Source organism: Pseudochaenichthys georgianus, chromosome 12 (genome assembly GCF_902827115.2).
Source record: "Pseudochaenichthys georgianus chromosome 12, fPseGeo1.2, whole genome shotgun sequence".
NCBI classification, from domain to species: Eukaryota; Metazoa; Chordata; class Actinopteri; order Perciformes; family Channichthyidae; genus Pseudochaenichthys; species Pseudochaenichthys georgianus.
In genome coordinates, this window is record NC_047514.1 from 25,845,737 (window position 1) to 25,870,527 (window position 24,791).

Sequence of the window (24,791 nt, forward strand, 5' to 3'; positions counted from 1 at the left end):
GGTCTTTTTGAAATGCTTGCAGCCTTTTTAAAATGCTCCACGGTAATTTAAAGGCCACTCTTTTGTTTGTATGGTTAAAACACGGCGACATTAGATGATGGTTTATCCAAAGAATCAGACTGTGAATCAGAAGGCGTCAGATGTGGAACAAAACTAAACAAAGACGAGACTGAAACTGAACTGTGGCCCTCTTTAAACACACACACACACACACACACACACACACACACACACACGCTACAGCCACTGTGGGGATACATATATTTTTCCTGTTGCGCTGTAAACCACTTTTTTAACCCCCTACAATACAATAAAAATGTAAACTAGATTTTTGCTATTTTGTTAGGTGACCGTGGATCTGGCTAATTAATGAGGGGTGGGTGTGTGTGAGAGTTTGATGTTGCGTTCAGGCCGCCATGTGCCAAATGTCAAAAGCCCTAATTCAAAACACACAATGCTTGACAGAGCCCTCCACTTGTTGGATTGTCCGCTGTTTTGCCCTCCATCTAAATCCCCATAAGCCTGTTGACTCTGGCTAACCCTGTGTGTGTGTGTGTGTGTGTGTGTGTGTGTGTGTGTGTGTGTGTGTGTGTGTGTGTGTGTGTGGTGTGTGTGTGTGTGTGTGTGTGTGTGTGTGTGTGTGTGTGTGTGTGTGTGTGTGTGTGTGTGTGTGTGTGTGTGTGTGTGTGTGTGTGTGTGTGTGTGTGTGTGTGTGTGTGTGTGTGTGTGTGTGTGTGTGTGTGTGTGTGTGTGTGTGTGTGTGTGTGTGTGTGTGTGTGTGTGTGTGTGTGTGTGTGTGTGTGTGTGACCACAACACAGGCCTGGTTTTCATTGATAACACCGGTCGTGAGACTTAGAGGTGAGTGGTGTTGAGAAGTGTTGCGTTACCAGTCAGTCGGCTTCCCGGCATAAAGGCCATTAGGACGACTGACAGATGTCAAGTGTGTGTGTTTTGGGCCATTGGTGTGTGACGTCTGTGTCTATAGAATATACTGATATACAAAACAGAGAAGGAATGTTTCCAGTGTGTCCAATACATCTGTCCTGACCTTCTAGGTTTCCGTGCTACATCAGAAGAGTTCTACCTGTACTATTTTAAAAACAAGCATCCTTAATGAAGCCTGGATGCTGTGCTGGGATTAAAAGGTTACAGGCACAGTTACGTTGTCGAAGGTATCCACCTGTTCAGTCCTGACTACAGTGTGTCGAGAAACATTCCTCGAAGTGTTAAATCATTCTACCTAAAATAGATAACCGCATATCCACGATATAAATCATTTTAACCATCCTTGTTGCGTAATTGAGGCTTTATCTGTGATCCATGAGGTCATAGCTGACATTTCGGAAGGCGGTAAGAACATTTACTGGAAGGGATTCATCTTGACAAGTCAGTATCGAAATATATTGTGACACACCTTTGCCTGAAGGAAGTTATTCCTCTCAAGGGTGTGTCGTCAAAGTATTCTAGTTTAATTGCATAATGAGATTATAATGTGTATTTTACTTTCAGTCTGGAAAAAGCCAGACTGTCTAGGCAATCAGGAAGTGTTTAGCATGGCCCATTTCTTACCTCAGTCATGCACAGCCACATTCTCAAGCACAAATCACCAGTATTTGAAACCATGCTTATGTGCAGGAACTAAACCTTAACTTGACTGTAACATTGGGAGAGCTGAAATGTTTTTCCAAAGTCACGGTTTCTTGGACATCAGATGAAGTGGTGCTGGATGCTTTGATGCTTCCTAACACGCCTCTTTCTCTCTGCAGTTTCTCCGGCTGAGAGGATCAGGTTTATCCTGGGAGAGGAAGACGATGGCCCCCCTCCTCCTCAGCTCTTCACCGAGCTGGACGAGCTCCTGTCTGTGGACGGGCAGGAGATGGAGTGGAAGGAAACGGCCAGGTGAGCTGCTGAGCCCAATGTCCTTTAAAGCCAGGCATTCATCTAACACACCCCCCCCCCCCCCCCCCCCCATTCTACTCTTTTACATAAAAAGCCGTGGGCAGTGTGCTCGGAAATGTCCTGCTTCCCAATCCCGGCGCAGTCAGCGGAACACAATCACTTGTGAATAATCGTGTTTTGTGTGTGTGGGGAAATAGGCTGAACTCCCAGTCTGCTCTTATCTGATTGAGATCTGTAGTACCTGCCTCGGTGAGACCGGGGGAAAAGCAGAAACACCCACATGGCTACAAGACTCAATGTTCCACTTGGCTCTGGAGCATATGAGAAAAAAAGCTTATACAAATGTTTAATAGTTCCCTATTTGATTGTCCACAGTAGCTTTTACACGGTCCACGTGACATGTTTGCCTTCTTGTTTTACCCATTGTGATAGAGGAAGTTTCAATCAAAATGATATAGTTTTAGTATTGTACTTAAACATAGTAATCTGGGTCTGAGAGATGGACAGTTGTGCTGCAGATAAGCTAGAAAGTAGGTCAAAGGCAAAGTCATGCAACATTTTGGGGACGGGGAAGCAGGGCTTGCATGACGGAGAAGATAAATGAACTCTTTGAGGTCGACAGTTCCTCCAGGCTTCTTTCCTCGTTAGAAGGCTGGTCACAGGGGTTTGGATTTGAGCCAGAAGGGATACTCTACCCCCGGAGGAAACCCCATCCTCAGACCTCAGGAGAATGGCTCTTTTGTAGCGGTGCCATGTGAGGCATCGTTATTACAAATCATTCTTCTCCTGAACCCTACCTTCGAGGCTAATCTCATCCATGGTAGGAAAGAAGTGTCGTTTCTCACATTTAACCGTGTGTTGAAGACGCTCGCCATCCCAGAATGCCATTATTTTGTGTTTCGAAGCGGTCCTGCATCACCTATTTTGGCCTTTTTGAACTGTGACCAAATCAAAACACTATGGGGCTGTTTTGTAAATAAAAGAGAACCTTTCTTGTCTCATTCTTTTTGTTTATAGCCCATAAATCCATGTTACGTACTTTTTATTTGTAATGTGCAGTGACCTTTTTACTTTCAGGAACCTGTTTGTGTATCGTTTTCTTCTTCTCTCACTCTTGACTTTTCAGGAACAGAGTTATCTGACAAGGTCAAACACAGCGGTACGAGCCCAGCCCTGAAAGCACATCTCACCACTCTCCCTACGTCTGTCTGTGTGTCCTCCCTTGCACAGGTGGATCAAGTTTGAGGAGAAGGTGGAGAAGGGTGGCGAGCGGTGGAGTAAGCCTCATGTGGCCACGCTGTCCCTCCACAGCCTGATGGAGCTCAAAACGTGCATCGAGAAGGGCACCATCATGCTGGACCTGGAGGCCTCCACGCTGCCGCAGATTGTCGGTGAGTGAGGTTTATCAGAGTACCAGCACACTGAAGTCCTGGTCAATGCATTTGTCACGTCCTACATCGACTACTGTAACGCCATCCTCTCAGGCATACCCACCAAGCTCATCAATAAACTACAAATCATACAGAACTCCGCAGCCCGGATCATCACCGGCACCAAGGCCTCCGAACACATCCCCCCCATCCTCATCCAACTCCACTGGCTCCCTTTTCAATCCCGTATCAACTTTAAAAACCTACTGCTCACTTACAAAGCCCTACATAACCTGCCCCCCCCCCCCCCCCTATCTGGCTGACCTTCTTCAGGAGTACACCCCCTCTCGCTCCCTCCGCTCCTCCTCTGCTGGTCTGCTGACCGTCCCCACCCCACGCCTCGTCACCTTTTAGGGGCTTTTAGCTGCTTTTAGCTGCACTGCTCCCAGACTCTGGAACTCCCTCCCCCCGCACATCCGACAGTCAGACACAATCACCTTATTCAAATCCCAAGTTCAAATCTGCTTACTCACTGTAGTGCTCCCCATTATATGTTTCATTTGTGTCCACTTGACTGTCTCCTCCATGATTTCCTGTTTGTGTTTTTATCTTGTTCTGTTGCCTATTAGCTTTTATTTTATTTATTTTTAATTTATTTATTTATTTTTTTTTTTTTAAATTGTACGGTGTCCCTGGGTGTCATGAAAGGCGCCTAAAAATAAAATTTATTATTATTATTATATTACTGTTGAAGGTTTTAAAACAGCTGACGGTGACTCACGATGTTCTATCCCTCTCACAGAGACGATCATCGACAGCCAGATTGAGACGGGTCAGCTGAAGTCGGACCAGAAGGAGAAGGTGATGTACACGCTGCTACGAAAGCATCGCCACCAGACCAAGAAGTCCAACCTGCGCTCCCTCGCAGACATTGGCAAGAGTGTTTCCAGCGCAAGTAGACTGTTCAGCAACCAGGAGAACGGTAATGCAAAATCCCCCTTTTCTTTGTTAACCCAACATCCTCCATGTATTCTCTTCCGGCGTCTTATTTCTGATCCTAACACTTCCTATTGAAGGATTTTCTTTTCCTAATCTATTTTTATTGTCTTCTCTCTTCTGTTCCTTCCCTACCTTGTCATGTTCCTTCTCTTTTGGGTCTGTCTCTGTCCTCCTGCATCTGGCGTGTTATAGCCCGCAACCGCCTTGAGACCCCCGTGCCTTGTTCTAGCCTACTTGACCCAGCCGAACCATGTGAGGTCGGGAGGAGCTCCAGCATGGGATACCTCTGTAAGACAGAGCACAGTCATAGCACTCCCACTCAGAGCAGCATGGTTTGAACACACTTCAGTTTTATTTTGATAAAAAAAAAAAGAGAAGCAGGATGTGTGTTTATTCAGCGCTATATACACACAGATAAAATGGCTTCATTAGTAACTCCCAACTTCAAAGGCTTTATTGGCATGTGCACAGGAGCTACTCTGTAGATATGGCAATGCATAATAATAGAATAAACAGAGTAGCTTAACATGCTGCCAGATTATATTGCAAGACTAATGTACGAAAGACAAATGGCAACAGTGGTCACTAACATCATCCTTAAATGGATCCTAGTTTACATTCTCACTCATTTGCCAGAAGCTGACTTGGCTTGTTTCTGCAGCCAACTAAAGACTGCAATGTGTCCCAGCTCTCTGAAGTGGCTGAGTGAATGACAAACTGGCATTAGGCCCACAGCTTAAGCCTTGCCACATTTAGCCATGTCCAGCAGTTTAGGGCTCTCTTAATCTGCTGTCCTGGTGCCTTTCTTCTCTGGGGCTCGTCTTCTTTCTTTGCCAAGCATGTCTCTTGTGAAGCTCTGCTGTGTTGATCATCTTCTTTTGATGCTAACAGTGTCTCACCTCTCTGCAGGTAGCCCAGCCACTGCCCACAGAAACCTCACCTCCAACAGCCTGAGTGACTTCTCCGACAAACCAGAGAAGGATCAGGTAATCTGCTTCTGTCTCTTTGAATGGTGGCACAAAGACATGCAACTAGTATGCATCCTCTGATACTTAAGCTGTCTGTTCACAAAGGAGCGCTATGCAGGGTCATGTGTGGCTGTGTGTGTGTGCTAATGGGCCTCACACACTGATAGATAAGACCCCTGGCGCTCTATCGTGCTCTCCCACAACAAAAGCTCACTGTCTCCAGTCTTTGTCCTGAGTTTCCATGTGCAGTTTCTCTCGCTGTCATGAGTCATGACTGAGAGAAAAACAACAGTTTCTTTTCCCAAACAGAAACCCTGCACACAGAGGCGCGGGAAGGTATTTTGAGTGGAGGTGCTGTCCGATGTGCTAATTCTTTCACACACGCATACGGGTATTGGGCCGAGGGCGACACCGTACTTCCGGTATCCGTTTTTCCATACATCTGCATCAGTCTGTAAGGGCAATCCGACAACCCACACAGCTCTAGTTTACGCTGGTAACGACCTAGAGCACACCCCTCCAGTCCAGAGATGTAATCCGAAGACATGCAGCGATTTCTTCGGTCGTTAATTCAGAAAACCTAGTGCGCTCTGCCTGGCTACGTTAGCTAGCTGTTTATATTAGCACCTCCAGGATATTTGCACCTCCAGGAAAATGGCGTATTTATATATATATATATATATATATATATATATATATATATATATATATGGCGTGTGTTGCATTGTGGGTAGTTCGTGACGTCACTGTGTGAAAGAATTACGCACGGGGGGTGATGTTGACATACACACACACACACACACACACACACACACAGTGCATAACAATGGACTCCATTACGGGCACTATAGAGCACGCACAAAAGCACAAACAAACTATTAAGATGTAAAATATTATTGTACCAGCAATGTGGAATTTACATTCATTGGAGTAGGCTATCAAGGCATTGCTAATTCCTGGCTACATATTACGGAGCCTCCACACTACAGCTCCAAAAATAGCTTGGAGCTGGGCGTGTCTGGAGCTTGGGGATTTTATTCAAGCAACACGGCCAACAACCAATCACATGAATCTCCCGCCCCCGACATACAAAGCAAAAACCCCCGGGGATTTTATGCGAGCAATATATATATATATATATATATATATATATATATATATAAAAACTCCCCAAACAGGCGAAAACCTACCAGTTTCCCCCACTGTCTCTGTCTCCTCCCTCCATGCTGGTTCCTCCGGTTTGTGTCCCGGTAGGTGAAGAGGGTCTGGTCATACAAAACCGGGTGATTCGCTACGGCGATAGTTAGTTTCTCCTCCGACTTTTTTTGAAATATAGAAATGAACGGCGGGATATCTCTCCCAGCTTAGACGCGGTTTGATTGGCTAGCGCTTCAGCTGTCAGATTTTGGGAAACGGGATTTGATTGGCTGGCGCTGGCTACTCCGGCGTCCAGGCGACCAGAAGTTGAACAATGTTCAACTTCTGGTCGCCTGGGACGCCTGAGACGCCTCGCTCGGCTACCCACAATTCAGTTCGGCGAAAAAGCGCGGCTACGTGACGTCACCCCATTGAAAGTGAATGGGCAGCTCGGAGCAGCTTGGAGCTTTCGACGCTGTCGACGCTGTAGTGTAGACGGGCCGTTACACAGATTCTGCGTAATAATGCCCTGCATCTTCTATTTCAATCTTTTTAGCAGATTTAGCGTTTTTAGTGAGAAGGATCGTTTTTGCACCATGTCAGTTACTTGTCACTTGCGTGCGTCACGTTAAAAGTAGCCGACTAAAAACTAACCACACTTTTTAGTGTGGTTAGTTAAATCATTTATTAGCTAAATCATTATTATTAGCTAAATCATTTATTATATAGTTTAAAATTATCATTTGAATAATAATATATAAAATATATCTCAGGCACAATGAAATGAAATTAAAAAAATATATATAGCACCCCCCTTCCTGCGCCCCTGCCCGCACACATAGATAAAAGCTCAAAGAAGCAGTTTCCTGTTAACAGCTGCTCCTGCATCTGTTAATTAAATTGTATTTGTCCAAATGTAACTTCACACCAAAGTCTTGGTTAATCTTCTCCCTTTTCTTTTATAGACAACTTATGTGTATAGTCTGTGTTCAAAAAGTGGCATGCAGTCAAGCTGCTGTTTTAGGACGTCATTTTAGGAGAGAGCGGGCACAAACTGTACCACATCAGTCTTTTTCTTGTTACAACCACATTTTAATCACCAACTGTACTTACAATGTCTTTCTTATCTTTAATTGTTCTCCATGTGACAGAGAAAGGAATGTTGTGGCTATCTTGCATTGAAGCCTGACATTTTAATTTGCTGACTTCATTCTCTGCTATTTCTTTCCTAATAGCTGAAGAATAAGTTCATGAAGAAGTTGCCCCCTGATGCAGAGGCATCAAACGTGCTGGTTGGAGAGGTGGACTTCCTGGAAGCCCCCTTCGTGGCATTTGTTCGCCTGCAGCAGGCCGTCATGCTGGGGTCTCTGACCGAGGTCCCTGTGCCCACCAGGTATAAAAGCTTCATCCTTTAAAATACTCCCATCACCTTATTTCAATGAAACTCAGATTCTCATTTTTTGAAATGGTGGCCTAACGTCTTACTTTCTTGTTGCATAGATTTCTCTTTATCCTGCTGGGCCCCAAAGGTAAAGCGAAGTCCTATCATGAAATTGGAAGAGCCATCGCCACCCTGATGTCAGATGAGGTACTTTTACTTGAATTGGATAATAACTTTTACAGTTCTTAGTATTCACTCTTGTGCAGGGAGTTTCGTGTGTCTTTGATGTTGGATAGCTGTACTAGTATTAAGGGATGGTCTTAATCTCAGGTGCAATGTGTTTTCTAAAATTCACGTTTTGTTCTTCCAGTTTTATTTCGAATTATTAGCGCTTTGATTCATGTATTGGTTATGTTTTGAACTCTAAAGCAACAGGACTTCAGAACACGAAAATTAATCCTCACTGCTCTAACAAACACCTTTTTCTCCCCTTTAAATCCTGATTGGTTGTGAATTTAAGATGATCTGTTCTGGAAAGATGTGGCCTTTTCTCCAGACATGAAACGCCCCATTAAGGTTATAGAAGTTGTTAGCATACAAGGAAAAAAAGGTTTCTCAAATCTCGGTCTACAGTCTAACTATATACCATAAATTAAACAAATAAAACATCAATAACTAAGACAGAGTTACTCGCCCTGCTTGCTGCTGTGTGAGGTTGTACTTAGGCACAGCGGTGCTTTGAGCTAAATGCTAATGTAGGCATGCTAGCATACGTGACATCTTGATTCTTTGCAGGTTTCTGTTAACCATGTTAATCACCTTTGTTCCATGCATTGACATGTACCCAGTAGTCTTTAACAAATGAATGTCCCTAGTTTTGAAGGCATTTGGTCATTTCATGACGGTTCATCCCAGTTAACAGGAAACTTGACCCAAAACTAAAAATCTCATGGTGGCACTGGATGAAAAAGAGGATTACACCTTCGACACTACTTGTCTTCTTGCCAAATCTCTCCACTCTGGATATTAATCATCACAGCAGGTTACCTGGCCAGACATGTGTTTGGCTGTGAACATTTTATAGCTTAATTGTTAATCTGTGTGTTGACGTTTTAGGACACATATTTGTTTTTGTGTTGGCATAATAAATCTAATTCAATAAGGCAAACAAATGCAGGCTTTTCAGCTCTGCCTGCTTCTTATGTTTGGTGTTTACCTTTACCTAACCCCTTAATATGTAAGGTGACCAGATTTAAAACCGGGGACATTTTGAGTTTTGCGGTCAAAATCTCATTAACATATCCAATTGTCTTCATTGTTAAAGAATAAAGGGGGACACTTCTGGTTCAATGTTATTTGAACTGTTGGATACAAACAGAAGGACGATGGCTCATATATGAGACTTCAGAGGTCTTTTATTTTGAAACTGTACATCGGATTGTCCAGATTCTCTCTGAGTGACTAGGTGGGATGTCCTGCTATCACCCTGAAGTGAAATAAGTATTTGATACTGTATAGTTTTGGTTTTATTCTTATCTAAAAATAGAGGGATGATGGCTCATATCGGAGACTACAAAGGTCTTTTATTTTGAAACTCTACATCAGAATGTCCTGATTCTCTCCTGGAGTGAAATAAGACTTTGATCATTTGACAGTTTTTTTTTATTTATTCTTGTATAAAAACAGAAGGACGATAGCCCGTATATGAGATTTCAAAAGTATTTTATTTTGAAACTCTACATCAGAATGTCCTGATTCTCTCTGAGTGACTAGATGGGGTCTCCTGCTATCACCCGTGAAGTGAAATAAGTCTTTGATTGACTTCGAATGACTCTTTGATTATGGACGGTTTCCATTAAATAATAATCAAAATATAGATGGACAATAGATCTATCTAATTTGAGATTTTAAACGGCATACATTTTAAATTGTGCTTCAGAAAGTAATGTTATTTTAGGATTGTTGTGAGATGGTGTCAACATCAATTGAAATTAGTCAACCAGTGGAAATGTCAGATATGTCTTCATAACTGTATCCTTATATTTTACATTCACTCAGTTATAATGTGGTAGTTATACGTAGTTTTTAAAAAAAAGTATTATTGATCATATTATATTGTACATATTTCTTAATTTAAGATCCAGTATATATGAATATGTTTGGTGTGTTTTTTAGGTATATTTTATGGAAGCCCATTTCCGCCACTTGAAAAAAATAAAATCCCCATGAAAAGTAATAATTATGAGATAAAAAAAGTCGAAATAATGAGATAAAAAGTCATAATTATGAGATAAAAAAGTCGAAATAATGAGATAAAAAGTCATAATTATGAGATAAAAAGTCATAATAATGAGATAAGAAGTGCGCATGCGCTGCAGTGGCGCTGTCTTTAAAGGTCCCTTCATCACCTTGCTGCTCTCCACCATGCAAACGGCATCTAGTCCTAAATAAGGTAACTATTACAGGTGACTTTTGTAAATGTTAGATGTTACATATAGCCTATATTGCAGCTAAACTACAACAATGCAGTTCATAGCTTTGACATTACCTGTTATGAATATAATATATATATATAATATATATGCCTATAGTTGTGTGGTAACGTTCACGGGTTAGAGTTAGAGCAACTCACAGCAGCAGTATGCCTACACTATTGTCATTAGTGGCGTGAACGTTACCACAAAACTATAGGCATATATATTATAGTTCATAACAGGTAATGTCAAAGCTATGAACTGCATTGTTGTAGTTCATAGCTGCATAGGCTATATGTAACATCTAACATTTACAAAAGTCACCTGTAATAGTTACCTTATTTAGGACTAGATAGATGCTGTTTGCATGGTGGAGAGCAGCAAGGTGATGAAGGGACCTTTAAAGACAGCGCCACTGCAGCGCATGCGCACTTCTTATCTCATAATTATGACTTTTTATCTCATTATTTCGACTTTCTTATCTCATTATTATGACTTCTTATCTCATTATTTCGACTTTTTTATCTCATAATTATGACTTTTTATCTCATTATTATGACTTTTTATCTCATTATTTCGACTTTCTTATCTCATAATTATGACTTTTTATCTCATTATTTCGACTTTTTTATCTCATAATTATGACTTTTCATGGGGATTTTATTTTTTTCAAGTGGCGGAAATGGGCTTCCATAATATTTGTTATTGACCGAGTAAACGCTTTTATTTTGAAGGCAGTTTTTACAGGCCTCTACCGTAATGCATAGGATATTCGCGCACCGCAATACAACGTGCGGGCTGGCTTGACTACAGTCTGTTTACCCAGTGTTTCCTGACATGAAACGTTTTTATTTCACGTTGCTATGTGTTTTTAACATATATAAAAACACGGGGACATTTCCGGGGACAGGCCAATACAAACGGGGACGTCTGGTCACCCTACCTTAATGTTATCAGGAATGCTAACAGACGACACCTAACCCTTTTTAACCCTGAGAGCACCTTGCGCAAACATTCCCACAGGCCTCAGCTTTTCCCAGTATATCTCGTATGTCAACGAGCCAGGATAGGACATGTTGTCCAGGATTTCCTCAAGTTGAACTTTAGCCTCTCAGCTCTCCTCTGAACGCAGTGACATAGGTTCATCAGATGTTTGTGTTTTTGAGTTATCAGCCCTGTATTAGTAATCTACCTACTTGTCTTTGTGACCCTAGGGTGCACACAGATAATGACCAACCCTTTGTATACATTGTGATGTATATGTACAGAGTATGTCAATGTATAGATGTTAAGTTGGCTGCTATGATTTGCATTTTAGAGACTTGCTGGGTTCCATTGTAGTAAATAAACGCGAGTAGACACTAAGTTGAACCATACAGTTAATTTAAATTGAATTATGGCATACTTAATTTCCCATGTGCAGTCCCACGCATACCGTATTTTATACAGACTCAAACAATTATAATAATATTGATTTCAATAAGAATTTGGGTAATAATTCAAACTGAATTATGTCCTCCAACATTGTGAATTAAAAAGCATATATCAGTCAAAATAATTACAATTGTTTTTAATGGTTCAGCCCGAGTAGGTGGTTCTTCAGGGAGCTATTGTAGTGATTTGCTGATTATTAATCGATAAGTTATTTTTGTTTGCTGGCAGGTGTTCCATGATATTGCCTACAAAGCGAAGGACAGGCAGGACCTGCTGGCCGGTATCGAGGAGTTCCTGGACGAGGTGATCGTGCTGCCCCCCGGAGAGTGGGACCCCAGCATCAGGATAGAGCCCCCCAAGTCTCTGCCCTCCGCAGACAAGAGGTCTGCTTTAATCCACACTATTTTTCCAAATGATATTTGTGCATAAAGATATTACTACCCAATGTGTAACATGGCACCACAGCAAAAGCAGTGGTTACAAATCATTATTTAAAGGTAAATGCAAAGCTACAGTTCAGCCTAAAGTCAGAAATGGATTCGGTAATGTATGTTTCAGCAATATGTATCGAACGCTTGCTTACATGGATTGCATTGGCCATCAGAAACTACTCGTACAAGACAAATAAGGCTGTTTTTATTGATGAAGTTTTAGATTCTTAAGAACAAAAATGTAATTTATTCTTTCAGAAGTCATATCTCTGTTTTTATACCTCTACTGTGAGTTGTAATAAGTACTATATCACACATTTCAAACCAAAACCCTACATATTACATAATCATTTTTGTCATGCCTTTTTTCTGATTAAGCGATTGTTTTCTTGTTTGGATCTATTCAAATAGATATACATAACATACATTTCCAAGAATAGTTATTAGTGTTTATTGTTAACCGTCTTAGTATTGTGAACATTTTTATTTAACCCCACATTTGTTTCTTTGTGGAATTTGACCGTTTCCTATGTTTTCAAAGGAAGAACATGTATTCTGGACAAGAGGCGCCTCAGATGAATGGTGACACTCCCCATGATGCAGGACACGGAGGGGGAGGAGGAGACGCCGTTGGAGAGGAGCTTCAGCGCACAAAAAAGTAATTTGCATTTCCTTTTTAACACTAAAATAATAAAGAAAGAAATATCCCAGTGTTGCATTGCCAAGGTCTTAATACCTTAAGGATGTGGGAGCATTATAGTCCTGATCATAATCGTGATGGCATGGGATATCCCGTCAGTGAAGACATGAGTCATAAAGTAAAAGTCATAACTGGGAAATATGTTTTTCTTGCTCTGTCAGTTTCCAGTAATGAAATATTCCACACATGACTAGTGAACAATTTAAGTGCTTCACTATTGCACAACAGTTGGTTTTCATTCATTTGGAATACATTTCTTTCTTTGGAAACCATTGGCAGCAAAGCATAGTCGGCCAGGATGTGACATGAAACAATATGTCTCCTACTAACTTGAATGGCTTCGTCTTTAAGGTTTTGTGGAGGTCTCGTCCTGGATATCAAGCGGAAGCTGCCATTTTTCGCCAGTGACTTCTACGACGCACTCCATATCCAGTCTCTGTCGGCCATATTGTTCATCTATCTAGGCACAGTCACCAATGCGATCACATTTGGAGGCTTGCTTGGTGATGCAACAGAAAACATGCAGGTAAACCCACACATCCCTCAAAAAGCTAACCCTATTAAGTGCAGTGCCCTTTGAACTATCCTAAATGAACATTACACATAGCCCTGAGTTAGTGAAGCAGCCTGTAGCATGCTGTGTCCTAATTCTAATGCTAAAGTAGGCTTTGTTTTACAGAGGTGCAACTCTGAGCCTCAATTTGGTCAAACGGTGTTAGGGTAACTAGATTAAAGAGCGGATGCGTCATGGTACTTTGGCTCGAATGCATGGCTACTGCATGACCTAAACATTGTGTAGCATGTCCTGCCTTTACATAGCACATGTTGCCTTTCCGAATGTTAACCATGGAGAATAGCTCACATGAGCAGGGCACTGCATGGATCCTGTGTACACTTAAGGGGATGGCATCATCTGTTTTTAGTCACAGACTACCAAATAAAATAAAGAGTTAACCAGCTGCTAAGCCATGCTTATTTGGAGCTCATCTGTTGTACCTGCTGCTGACAGAACTGCATATGTAAAAGTTGTGGTATAATATCATACCCTGCTGTGCCCATCCCTGTGTCTGGCAGTGCAGACAGAGTACTGTCCCTGGCCGCTCTCCTCACACAGAGTTGCCTCATAGCACCCCTGCACCGGCCTGGAGGATCTGCGCAGGCTGTAAATAACCACAGATCCAGATTACACTGTAGCCTCGTCATGGCTGCGTTTCCAATGACCCTCCAGCACCTCCTAAAGCCTCCATCCCTTTCCCTTTCCACTCCGAGCACAGCGGAGGGAATCCCTGAAGTCACCTGACCTTAGAGTTGTAACTAATCATCTATGGGCTGTTTTCACATAGCTGTCGGCTTGTAACATCTGTCATGGCTGGAAGTGAAACAGGCCCGTCCTGATGGGCCTGCCCTGCAGCTGCGTCATGTGTACAGGCAAAACAAAAGCTTCCGTCTGAGTTGGCAGAATTACAGTAATCATGTCACAAGGCTCAAAGAAAAGAAAATTGAAATGTTTTTATTTTACTCATAAAATCTGTTGAACAAAGACTTTCCAATGTAGTAAATATGGAGTCCGTTCTGCGGTGTGTAACGGCTGGATGTGTTTTTTCCGTGCGTGCAGGGAGTGTTGGAGAGTTTCCTGGGCACAGCGCTGACAGGAATAGTGTTCTGTCTGCTGGCCGGGCAGCCGCTCACCATTCTCAGCTCCACAGGCCCCGTGTTGGTCTTTGAGAGACTTCTCTTCAGTTTCAGCAAGTGAGTCATTTAAAGGTCACCTATTATGCAAAATCCTCATGTCTTTTATACGTAACCATGTGTCCCCTCTGTGGAAAGAGACTCTGAAAGTTTCAGGAACAAAGATTCGCTCACTTTTTGTCCTGATCCATTTCTATAAAAACCTGTCTGAAAATGAGCGGATCAGATTTTGGCCACTTTATGATGTCATAACGATTTTTTTTCTTGTGTAACCATTAGCCAATCAGCAACCAAGGTAACCCCAATCACCTGAATCTCCTCCTCGAGCACCGTTGTGTTCTTTTTAACCAAATATCTCTGAGGGGCGTGGGGAGGGGCTCCTTAGTTTCATCTAAAGTAACAGACAGAGAATCAGCACTTTGGAAACAGAGGGGATTATGGGTAATGCTGCAATGATCTGTTTGGTGTTTCAGCCAATCAGAGACAGGCTCTGTATATATCTGAGACCTGTAACATATTGATGAAAAACAGTACAATCGGGGACCCTTTTATTTCAGGAACTTTGGAATCAATGCACATTAGCGAGAGTGAAATCAGATGCAGCTGCAGTAGCCTGATAGATGTTTATAGATCTTTGTCTATCCCCAAATGACATGCTGTTTGTATGTTTCCATTGATGCTATCTTAGTGTACCCCTATATACATTACATGTGGAATAAACATAATTAATATTTACGGTAGGGTGGCAACTTAGTTTAAAGATTGATATTAACAGTGCCTCCCTAGAAGTGTTTTGTAAATCTGCCGGTGGTTACAGTTGCCAGCTGATTGTTAATGCTTCATGTTTTTTTGCAGTCAACTTCCTGTCCCCATGTACCCTACACACACACACACACACACACACACACACACACACACACACACACACACACACACACACACCCTTGTGTAGTACCAGTTGTAGTAGAGGGTTTTATACAAGTGGTTTCAACAAAAAAAATGTGCCTCCTGCATTCAGCTCTAGAACTCTATATTTAAGGGGGTGTGATCTAGGACATATACAACAATTAATGTTTTTTGTATGCATACTTTCCAAATGGAGAAAAGATAGAGGCAAATGTTTCACAGCTTCAGAATCACAAGGTTTTATTTTAAAGAGCTCCAGAGAATAACTGATATGTTCCAACCTTTAATTTGTCACACAATCCAGGTTAGACGGAGGTGATGGAAAGTGCACTGAGTTATTCTGAATGAATAGTTCTCTTGTGCACAATCAATCCTCATGTAATCAACCCTCCTCTCTCCCAGAGACAACGAGTTGGACTACCTAGAGTTCCGGCTGTGGATCGGGCTGTGGTCGGGGGTATTCTGTCTGGTGCTGGTCGCCACGGACGCCAGTTTCCTGGTGCAGTACTTCACACGTTTCACAGAGGAAGGCTTCTCCTCGCTCATCAGCTTCATCTTCATCTACGACGCTTTCAAAAAGATGTTGAAGCTGGCCCACCACAACCAGATTAACTCCGGCTACGATCCCAACCTCGTCACCATCTACGACTGCAGCTGCATGCCTGGTACTTTATCTTTCTTCTTCATTTGTCTATGTATATATTTTATTATCTTAGATAACAAATATATATCAATGACATCCATGGCACGTCTGTCAATCCTGGTAGAGAAATCCCTCCTCTGTTGCTCGCCCTGAGGTGTCTCCATTTTCCCCTCTTTTAAAGAGGCCATATTATGTTCACTTTGAAGTTCATACTGGTATGTACTAGTGTCTCTCCTGGGACATGTCTCCATGCTTTAATGTTCAAAAACCCTAACCCAGCACCTCTTTTCACCCTCTGTCTAGAACCAGAGCCCAGTCTGCTCTGATTGGTTAGCTGGCTCTGTTGTGATTGGTCAAACCGCTTAGAGGTGTGTGTGTGTGTGTGTGTGTGTGTGTGTGTGTGTGTGTGTGTGTGTGTGTGTGTGTGTGTGTGTGTGTGTGTGTGTGTGTGTGTGTGTGTGTGTGTGTGTGTGTGTGTGTGTGTGTGTGTGTGTGTGTGTGTGTGTGTGTGTGTGTGTGTGTGTGTGTGTGTGTGTGTGTGTGTGTGTGTGTGTGTGTGTGTGTGTGTGTGTGTGTGTGTGTGTGTGTGTGTGTGTGTGTGTGTGTGTGTGTGTGTGTGTGTGTGTGTGTGTGTGTGATCTGTAGACCACACAAACCTACAGTATAGAACACGCTACAGGAAAGGGGAAACCCCAAAAAGTACAATAGGGTCTTGTTTTAAAATTTGGTTTCTTTGGGTATTTTTACTTTTTTGCTGCGAGGGTCTAAGAGGGTCTTGTAGGCTTTACAAACTACATAACCCACTATCACGTATTACACACTTGTCTCATGGGATTTTACAAATACAATTGGATTGATTAATACTGCAGCAGATAAAGAAAAAGCTGCATTAACACAGGTCCGATACCACCACTCTGATGTTAACCATGAGAAAGATGTCTCCGTGATGCCAGACGGTGAAAGAGGAACAGTGGCATTTGGTTCAGTCCCGTTTGGCGGTGATGTCACCATTGTGTGTTAAACAAAGCCTTCTTCTTATGTTAGCTGTGTTTACTGTGAGATAACAGATGATACTAGCACTAGCCTGTGGATACCACTGTTTACTTTCTCAATCGGTTTCTGTGGTCGAGCGACTTGGCAGGATTGTTTGGGGGAGAGTTTTGACACTGATCAGAACGTGTGATACTGTGAGTAATACAAGTATTCTCATTGTGTTACTCATTGTTTCTCTTTACCAGGCAACTCATCGGATGTCCATGGTCTCCCTCCATGGTCAAACAGTACTGATGTGGTATGTAGTATCCTTGTTTTTGTGACATTATGTAGCATGGATTCAGAATAGATAAATGTTTGAAGAGGTGTTTTTCTCCAAATATTGTTGCGTTAAGGATCTTCCTGTCTTCCAGCAAATGAATGCCACGTGGGCGTCCCTGAACATGGAGCAGTGTCTGAAGTTCGGAGGGCAGCTGGTCGGAAGCGCCTGTGGCTACGTGCCTGACATCACCCTGATGTCCTTCATCCTGTTCTTTGGGACCTACGCCTGCTCCATGGCTCTGAAGAAGTTCAAGTTCAGCCTCTTCTTCCCCACCACGGTGAGTGAAAGCACCCCGCAATGCGTGTGCAGCCGTTTGTCTCTCAATTCTGACCCTAATGCTGGAAGCAGCTCGCGCCTAGTGAAACTGGTGAACACCACACACATCTATAATGTCACATGTACATAACGGGCTGTTAAGTGGCACTTTTAGTTTAATCTAAAAGCTCCGATGTCGGTGTGAGGTCAGATCTCACATTTTGAACAGTGCTTGATGTAAATAAGGCACGAGACTCGAGCTCAGATCGATACATTATTGCTGGCTTATATTCATTGTGTTATATATTTTTTGTACATCTCAAATAAATGACATAACATTGTGTTGAGGCTTAGATTTCCAGGTCATAAACCGAATGATTGATGATGATAAAAAAGACGAGGAATCTTTATTGTAAGTTATTACATTTCAGCATCATGGGAACATGGATTTCTATACCAAGTTTAATTGCAAACCGTCCAATATTTGTTGCAACATGTCAGTCTTGGCCAAACTAAGCTAAACTTGCCATCCCTGCTAGCAAGGCTAAACATGACATGGCATTTTGTGAATGTTACGAAACTGATATGGTAATGTCCCATTTGCATTTTCTTCCAGAAAATAATTGAATTGGTTCTTCATCAGCCTCCGGTCTGGTTTAAAACCTTCTAGTCACAAATTGCAGAACAACTTTGTTTACTTTAAATTAGAGCCGGGACTCGATTAAAAAAATGTATCTAATTAATTAGAGGCTTTGTAATTAATTAATCGAGATTAATCGCATTTTTAATCAAATATACATATTTGACCTGAGAACAGTGAGAAGCAATTTTCACATGGATGTGACTCCAGGTGGTCTACAGTCGAGTGCAGTCCAGTGAGCCAGGGAGCTGGTTATCCTCTCAGACGTGGACTTACTTATCCTGGCCCTGAAACCAGTCGTCTGGTTGGGTCAGGGTGTGGTTCCTTGCACTCGGAGTCGGGCTAACGTCCACGCTAGCTGCTACATGCTTTGCATTTAGGTGATACTTTAGGCTAGATGTGCTGCGGTGATATGCAAATTATATTTTGCATAATTTGCACACAACCGTGCTCTTATCGACGCTTCCATCCGTCCGTTTTTTAAAACAAAATGTCCCATCCACGGGGCCGACCAAAGCGGTCTCATCAGCTTGTTCGTTCATGTTTGACTATTGTTCACCGTGGTTTGTTGTTGTTTGAAGTCCCATGCTGAAGTCATGAACGTTAGTTGGTGCTCCAGCATAATCGGTACGCCTGAAACTCATCCAGTGAGAAACGTTCCGCTGCAAAAATAAGTGCGATTAAAATGCGTTTATTTTTTTAACGCGTTAATTTTTGTGTAATTAATTAATTTTAATGAACGCGTTAAAGTCCCGGCCCTACTTTAAATAAATAATGGATATAATGACTCTAGCTGCACTTCTAGTAGCACAAGCCAGGTTAGTAGCAAAGTAACACGCTAGGCAAGGTTATGTGTAAAACATGTTGTTCTTGGTCAAACACACAAGGAACATGTCACTGAAGCTGTTCGTTCATACGCCACAAGCTAAAAGAAAACGGCTGTGAAATGTGTGTCTCTTCTAGGTGAGGAAGCTAATCAGTGACTTCGCCATCATCCTGACTATTCTTCTGTTCTGCGGCGTGGACGCTCTCGTGGGTGTGAACACTCCAAAGCTCATAGTGCCGAGTCAATTCAAGGTACGTACCGAGCATGAATGAAGTGATTGCAATCATTATGTTTTATGCATTGACTTGTTTTTGATCTGACGGACGAGTGCAAGCCGGATGCCGTTTCCTGGGAAGACTCTGAGAAGGATCCATGTTTCTGCCAGAGAGACTAGGAAAGTCCTAGCACAATGCTTCCTTTGTAGTTTGCCCAGTAAGTGATACAGGAAGCTAAGGCGCAGTCAGTCTGAGAGATTACTCAGCTCAATGTTGCTCAGCTGGCTTTAAGACCCCCCCGCCTTGACATGGAGGAAGGGAGTGATGGGGTAGAGGAGCGCAGTTGCATCGAATAACAGCTTGATTATAGGCGATGTGTGAACACACACCGTCTTATCGCCGCCAGCACAGAACCAGCTTTGTCTGACCACAGTGTCTTCACTCTCAGACTTCTGTCCTGTAATAATGCACCACGCTCGGTTCAGTGTTAAAGGGTGCAATAGGATATCACTTCAAATTAGTTTGTCCTGTTCTTTTTGAGACGTTATCTGTTTCTAAGAGATCTGGACTGCACAGAAATAAGAGGATTCTCTCGTCAGGTGTCGCAGTGTTTTAGGGTCCAGGTTAACGATCCGGTCTCCTCTTCTTTTTGTCCAGCCCACGAGTCCACTGAGGGGCTGGTTTATCCCTCCGTTTGGAGGCAACCCTTGGTGGGTTTATCTGGCAGCTACCATCCCCGCCCTGCTGGTCACGATTCTGATATTTATGGACCAGCAGATCACGGCTGTGATTGTCAACAGGAAGGAGCACAAACTCAAGGTTGGTGCACCACCTCAAAGATGTATTCCTTTCTAGGATCAAACTAATGGATCCGTTTAAGGACAAGAGTGTATGAACAGTCAGTGGTTCACCCCCTGCCCCTTAAGACAAATACATAACCACCAGAACAAGTCTAATATATTCTTTGAAATTATTTTCTATACTAATCTAACTGTTAAAATGTATTTAATGCAAAGAGTATCTTCCCGTCTAAATACGGTTTCAAAGCATTTTAAATGATGACTTTCCTATGTTAAATATCTTCTTACAATTCTTATTTTTTAATATAACCTGAAACACGGTTGTATTTATTGTAGATTGTCAACACTTTGTGGTCATTAAAAGTCCAGCCTGCTGTTAATACAATTAGTTTCCACCGTCGCATCATTTTGATGATTTAGAAATGCTCTATTTGTTTAACTGACATTATGTTTCCTCCTGCGTCCTCTCAGAAAGGGGCAGGCTATCACTTGGATCTGTTCTTGGTGGCGGTCCTGATCATCATCTGCTCCTTCTTGGGCCTGCCGTGGTACGTGGCTGCGACCGTCATCTCCATCGCTCACATCGACTCTCTGAAGATGGAGACCCAGACGTCAGCCCCCGGCGAGCAGCCCAAATTCCTGGGAGTCAGGTGAGGCCACGCAGCTGCTGGACAGTGTTGATGTTATTTAAGTAATAATAATGGGCACTAATGCTGTGTGCCAATCCCATACCAAAAATGAATATTCCAACCAGTCATTCTGTATAAAGCGTGGTTCCCTCCTGCTATACTCCCATGATTAACGTTTGTTGTGAATGCATTTTTCTTTTGAGAGTCATAAAAGCCATAAATAAGTCATTCTCAGGAAGGAGAGAAACATAAGGCACAACAATGTGATTAAAGGGTCCAAAATCTACTCGGAGCCACAGATGTTCATGTATATACTTCCACGTTATTACCATGAATGTTTTCTTAGTCTTAAAGAAAATAATAAATCGTGGTATTTATTTTAGCGCTTTTCCAAGTGCTCAAAGCGCTTTCCATTACATATTGTATATATTAGACATGTACTACAGTGGACAATACCCACAGGAGCAGTTCAGGGTGAAGTGTCTTGTGTATCTTGGCATCCCATTTTTGTGATGCAGTCAATGACGACAATTACCATATCGAGGGGTGAGAACCAGAGGGGCGTAAGTGACATTTGACCAACTTTACAGGAGAGCCAAAACAAAAAACTACCATACTTTGTCTTGACTTTGTTTATTAAATTCAATCTTTAATATGAAAACTTCATAAACATGTGGATGACAATATACTTAATGAACAATATTTTGACTTTCATTGAAAAAAATATTCTTCTATCTTTTTTTTATTCGGAAGAAAGTCACATGCGCCTTTTTGGAACTAAGATTTTATCTCATATAAACTAAGAAAAAGGGCGTATCTGATCAAAATAGGAAAAAGGCTTTACATTTATGAGTTCAAAAGTAACAGTAATCAATTGTTATAACAATATTATATGAAAATATCCTTATATCATATTAGTTCATTGAATGTAATAATTAAAAAAAAAAAACATTAATAACCATTTTGCCAAATAGTTAATTGTTTAGCCATTTCCCCAAATAACCAATTGAAAATAGGCTACAGAGTCCATTGTGATCATATCAAATATCAATATCACATTAGTTCACTGAATAACAATCAATTACATTAAACCTGGCCTAATAACTGTTTTGCAAATCAAAAACTACTTTAGAACATTGTATAGCAATATAATTATATACAACAACAGCATATTTTATGCAGATCATGTACGTTTCAGATTGATTTGAAAGGACATATAGCCTACTCTGCCTGAATGACTTGCAAAGACTAGAAGTCCACATAGGAGTGAGGGATACTCCCATTTGTGTGAGTACGTCTTTCTTTTTCACAGCAGTGATCCCGACCTGTGTGCATCTTCTTTGGTTCAATTGCATGAGCACCTCTGGTCTCCTGCTTTCCAACTTGCAGCTTGGTCGGACAGCTCATATTTGAACTGAGTCCTTTTCGGACCTTTTGTGTAGCACAGGCACAGCCATTTCATTTTCTGCCAACTAACTGTTTGTCCCTCTGTGTCTTTGGTTCTGTTTCGGACCGTGTTTTTGTAGGGCTGTGCAATTCATCGTATTTTAATCTCGATTACGATTTTGGCTTGCAACGAGGTCCACAATTTCCCCGCAGCGAGGCCCGCCCCCCTGTTGACAGTTCACGAGCGTGCCCCCTCGACTTCATCCACCATATCACAGTCATCAATTAAGGACGCGCTTTACAGTGCCACGGCCTACTAAGTTCAATATGTTTTCAAAGTCAATGAATAATCGTATTTAATAATCGTGATATCAATATTGACCAACATAATCGTGATTATGATTTTTGCCATAATCGAGCAGCGTGTTGTGAGAAGGACTTGAAATCCAGAAAGTCACTGTGCCCAAGCTCAATCACCTTCTATGGCATGTTCCTCCTTGCCATCCTCACAACAGTATAGTACCCCTCTGAACTGTACAAAGGCCCTTTTTTTCTGTCGGTCTCAATGGCTGCATGAATACTGTCACATTCCATCTTGCTGTGTCCAGACTCCATGAATGGAGATGGGCAAGTTGTTGACTGCATGGAGACACGTGGCACTAAAACCAGCATTCCTGTTCTGCCCACCACATGTGTCAGAGTACAGCACCACATGCTCAGTACCTGAAAGAGTTGACAGATACTGGAACATGCGTGCTGATCTCTGATGAGTTGAATTCTCTGTTGAAGATGGATCTGTAGAAACTAAGTTTCCTTTGTCATTCAGCATTGACTTTGATTCCTGGATTATTTCATTCTCTTCATCAAGCTCTTCTGCATCTTGAAATAAGCTTAGTAACACTCAGGGGCGGCGGGTGCTGTAGGCTAGGGAAGGCTATGCCTTCCCAAATATTTGTGTCACTGCATCCTGGTAAAATAAAAATATAATGTATAATGTTTGTGTCTTTGACATTAGCACTGCTATGCAGCCACCTGTGCCCTGTACTACGAAGCCAGTTCCAACCCTGGATATGTTTGAGTTATCTAAACTAACCCTAACAAACGAGATCTCGACGCTGGTTAATATCAAGTCGGTAAATCAAGCCAGGGCTTCTCTCGCCAGCTGAGAGCGCGTTCACGTGAAAGGGGTGGGGTTAGCAACATTTGACCAATCACAAACGGGGACAAGTGTACTGACAGCGCAGCGTCATACTTCATTAATGAAAAGTAAACTAATATTAGACAAATATGAACTTTAAAGTTCATATTTGTCTAATATTAGTCATCCATGACTTAAACATAATAATCCAGGATACAAGCCACCTGCAAGGTGAATATAGAACTGGTTACAAAATAAATAAACGACAGTTTTATGATATCACTGCCCCGTCTAAGACACGAGTGGATCTGACTTTAATTACATTTGAGTTGAGTGTTTCGTCAACCTAATGTGTTGCTTAAAATAATACTTCTGCATACAGTATGTGACACTGAGTGTTGCACGGCCAGATACGGCTCAGCTGACTCAGATCAGGAGATAATATAGGCTATGATATGATCGATGATCTGATTGAATGTGATATGAATGATAAGTGCGACACGTCGGCGTCTTCTCTGCATACAGCAGTTTAAACTGTATTTCCTTTATCCTGTAATAGCTTCGTACACTGAGCTCTGATTGGTCAGCAGGCGGTGCTTTCACTGAGTTGATCTCTTTTCTATAGACGCCGGAGGCGGGCAGCGTCAGGTAAAAAGAAGTGATTTAGCCTTCCCAAACCTGAGCCTCAACGCGCCGCCTATGGTACACTTCTTCAGCAGTGAAAAGCTTTCTTTCTCATGGGTTGACCTGGCTTGCTTACATATGGTGTCAGCCATTTTGACTCAAGTGCTATCCAAAGGCTTTACCCATAATACATTTCTCAGGGCCAAAAGGGTGTAAGTGCACTTACGTCCTTTTGGCCCCAAATAGTTCAGTGTGTTCTGTGTTAGGTCTTTTGGTTTTTGATGAATAACTCTGGATTAGTTTTGAATTCACATGCACCCTTTTGGCAGTAGAAAGAGCTCGAGAGCTTTCATTTGATATATATAACTCATTTTTGACCAAAATGTCACTTTACGCCCCTCTGGTTCTCACCCCTTGAATATATAGCATTCTGAAGTTGTCATTTGAAGCACACATTTTTTAAACTCCATGCTATGCACACACAGCTGTTTTAAAATGAAGCTATGAGACTAAAGTCAATGATTAGTTTTCGCTTTTCGTGCTTGTTGACAGTTTCTCAATAACAAAGTGTTTTTCCTCTTCTTCCAATCCAGGGAGCAAAGAGTCACCGGTATCATTGTTTTCCTCCTGACGGGACTCTCTGTCTTCATGGCCCCTATCCTCAAGGCAAGAGCTCTAATTTCTTAAATCTTCCATGGAATATGGATTACTGTCCGCCTCTTTTAGGACAAACTCCTGTCAAACAATTTAAAATATCGTATTCATCCGATTAGGAACTCCCATAGTTGAAGTAAGTAATTTGAAGTGAATAAGCATGTTCATTTAAACTTAATCTCCGAGTGCCTTCTCGAGTTTCCTTTCCCACATTACGCTGCCAAACGGAAAACGCTGTGTTAGTGAGGGGAGGTTGTTGGAGCTGGTGCGCCCCCGT

The 24,791-nt window shown here is 42.1% G+C and overlaps 1 protein-coding gene across 3 annotated transcripts in view; it reads left to right on the forward strand.

Moving 5' to 3' along the window:
- LOC117455859 (electrogenic sodium bicarbonate cotransporter 1-like) overlaps window positions 1-24,791 on the forward strand; it is a 38,792-nt gene that overhangs the window by 9,446 nt on the left and 4,555 nt on the right. For 2 of the 3 annotated variants that reach the window (XM_034095472.2, XM_034095473.2), the window contains exons 4-20: window positions 1,768-1,900; window positions 3,131-3,291; window positions 4,073-4,252; window positions 5,179-5,255; window positions 7,610-7,767; window positions 7,875-7,962; window positions 11,892-12,046; window positions 12,636-12,752; window positions 13,146-13,320; window positions 14,410-14,543; window positions 15,792-16,054; window positions 17,271-17,323; window positions 17,439-17,624; window positions 19,206-19,319; window positions 19,941-20,102; window positions 20,555-20,733; window positions 24,454-24,526. In XM_034095472.2, the coding sequence (XP_033951363.1) occupies window positions 1,768-1,900; window positions 3,131-3,291; window positions 4,073-4,252; window positions 5,179-5,255; window positions 7,610-7,767; window positions 7,875-7,962; window positions 11,892-12,046; window positions 12,636-12,752; window positions 13,146-13,320; window positions 14,410-14,543; window positions 15,792-16,054; window positions 17,271-17,323; window positions 17,439-17,624; window positions 19,206-19,319; window positions 19,941-20,102; window positions 20,555-20,733; window positions 24,454-24,526 (2,408 nt within the window). Of the gene's footprint in view, window positions 1-1,767; window positions 1,901-3,130; window positions 3,292-4,072; window positions 4,253-4,461; window positions 4,558-5,178; window positions 5,256-7,609; window positions 7,768-7,874; window positions 7,963-11,891; window positions 12,047-12,635; window positions 12,753-13,145; window positions 13,321-14,409; window positions 14,544-15,791; window positions 16,055-17,270; window positions 17,324-17,438; window positions 17,625-19,205; window positions 19,320-19,940; window positions 20,103-20,554; window positions 20,734-24,453; window positions 24,527-24,791 lie in introns of all 3 variants that reach the window. The other variant, XM_034095471.2, reaches the window with a different exon arrangement.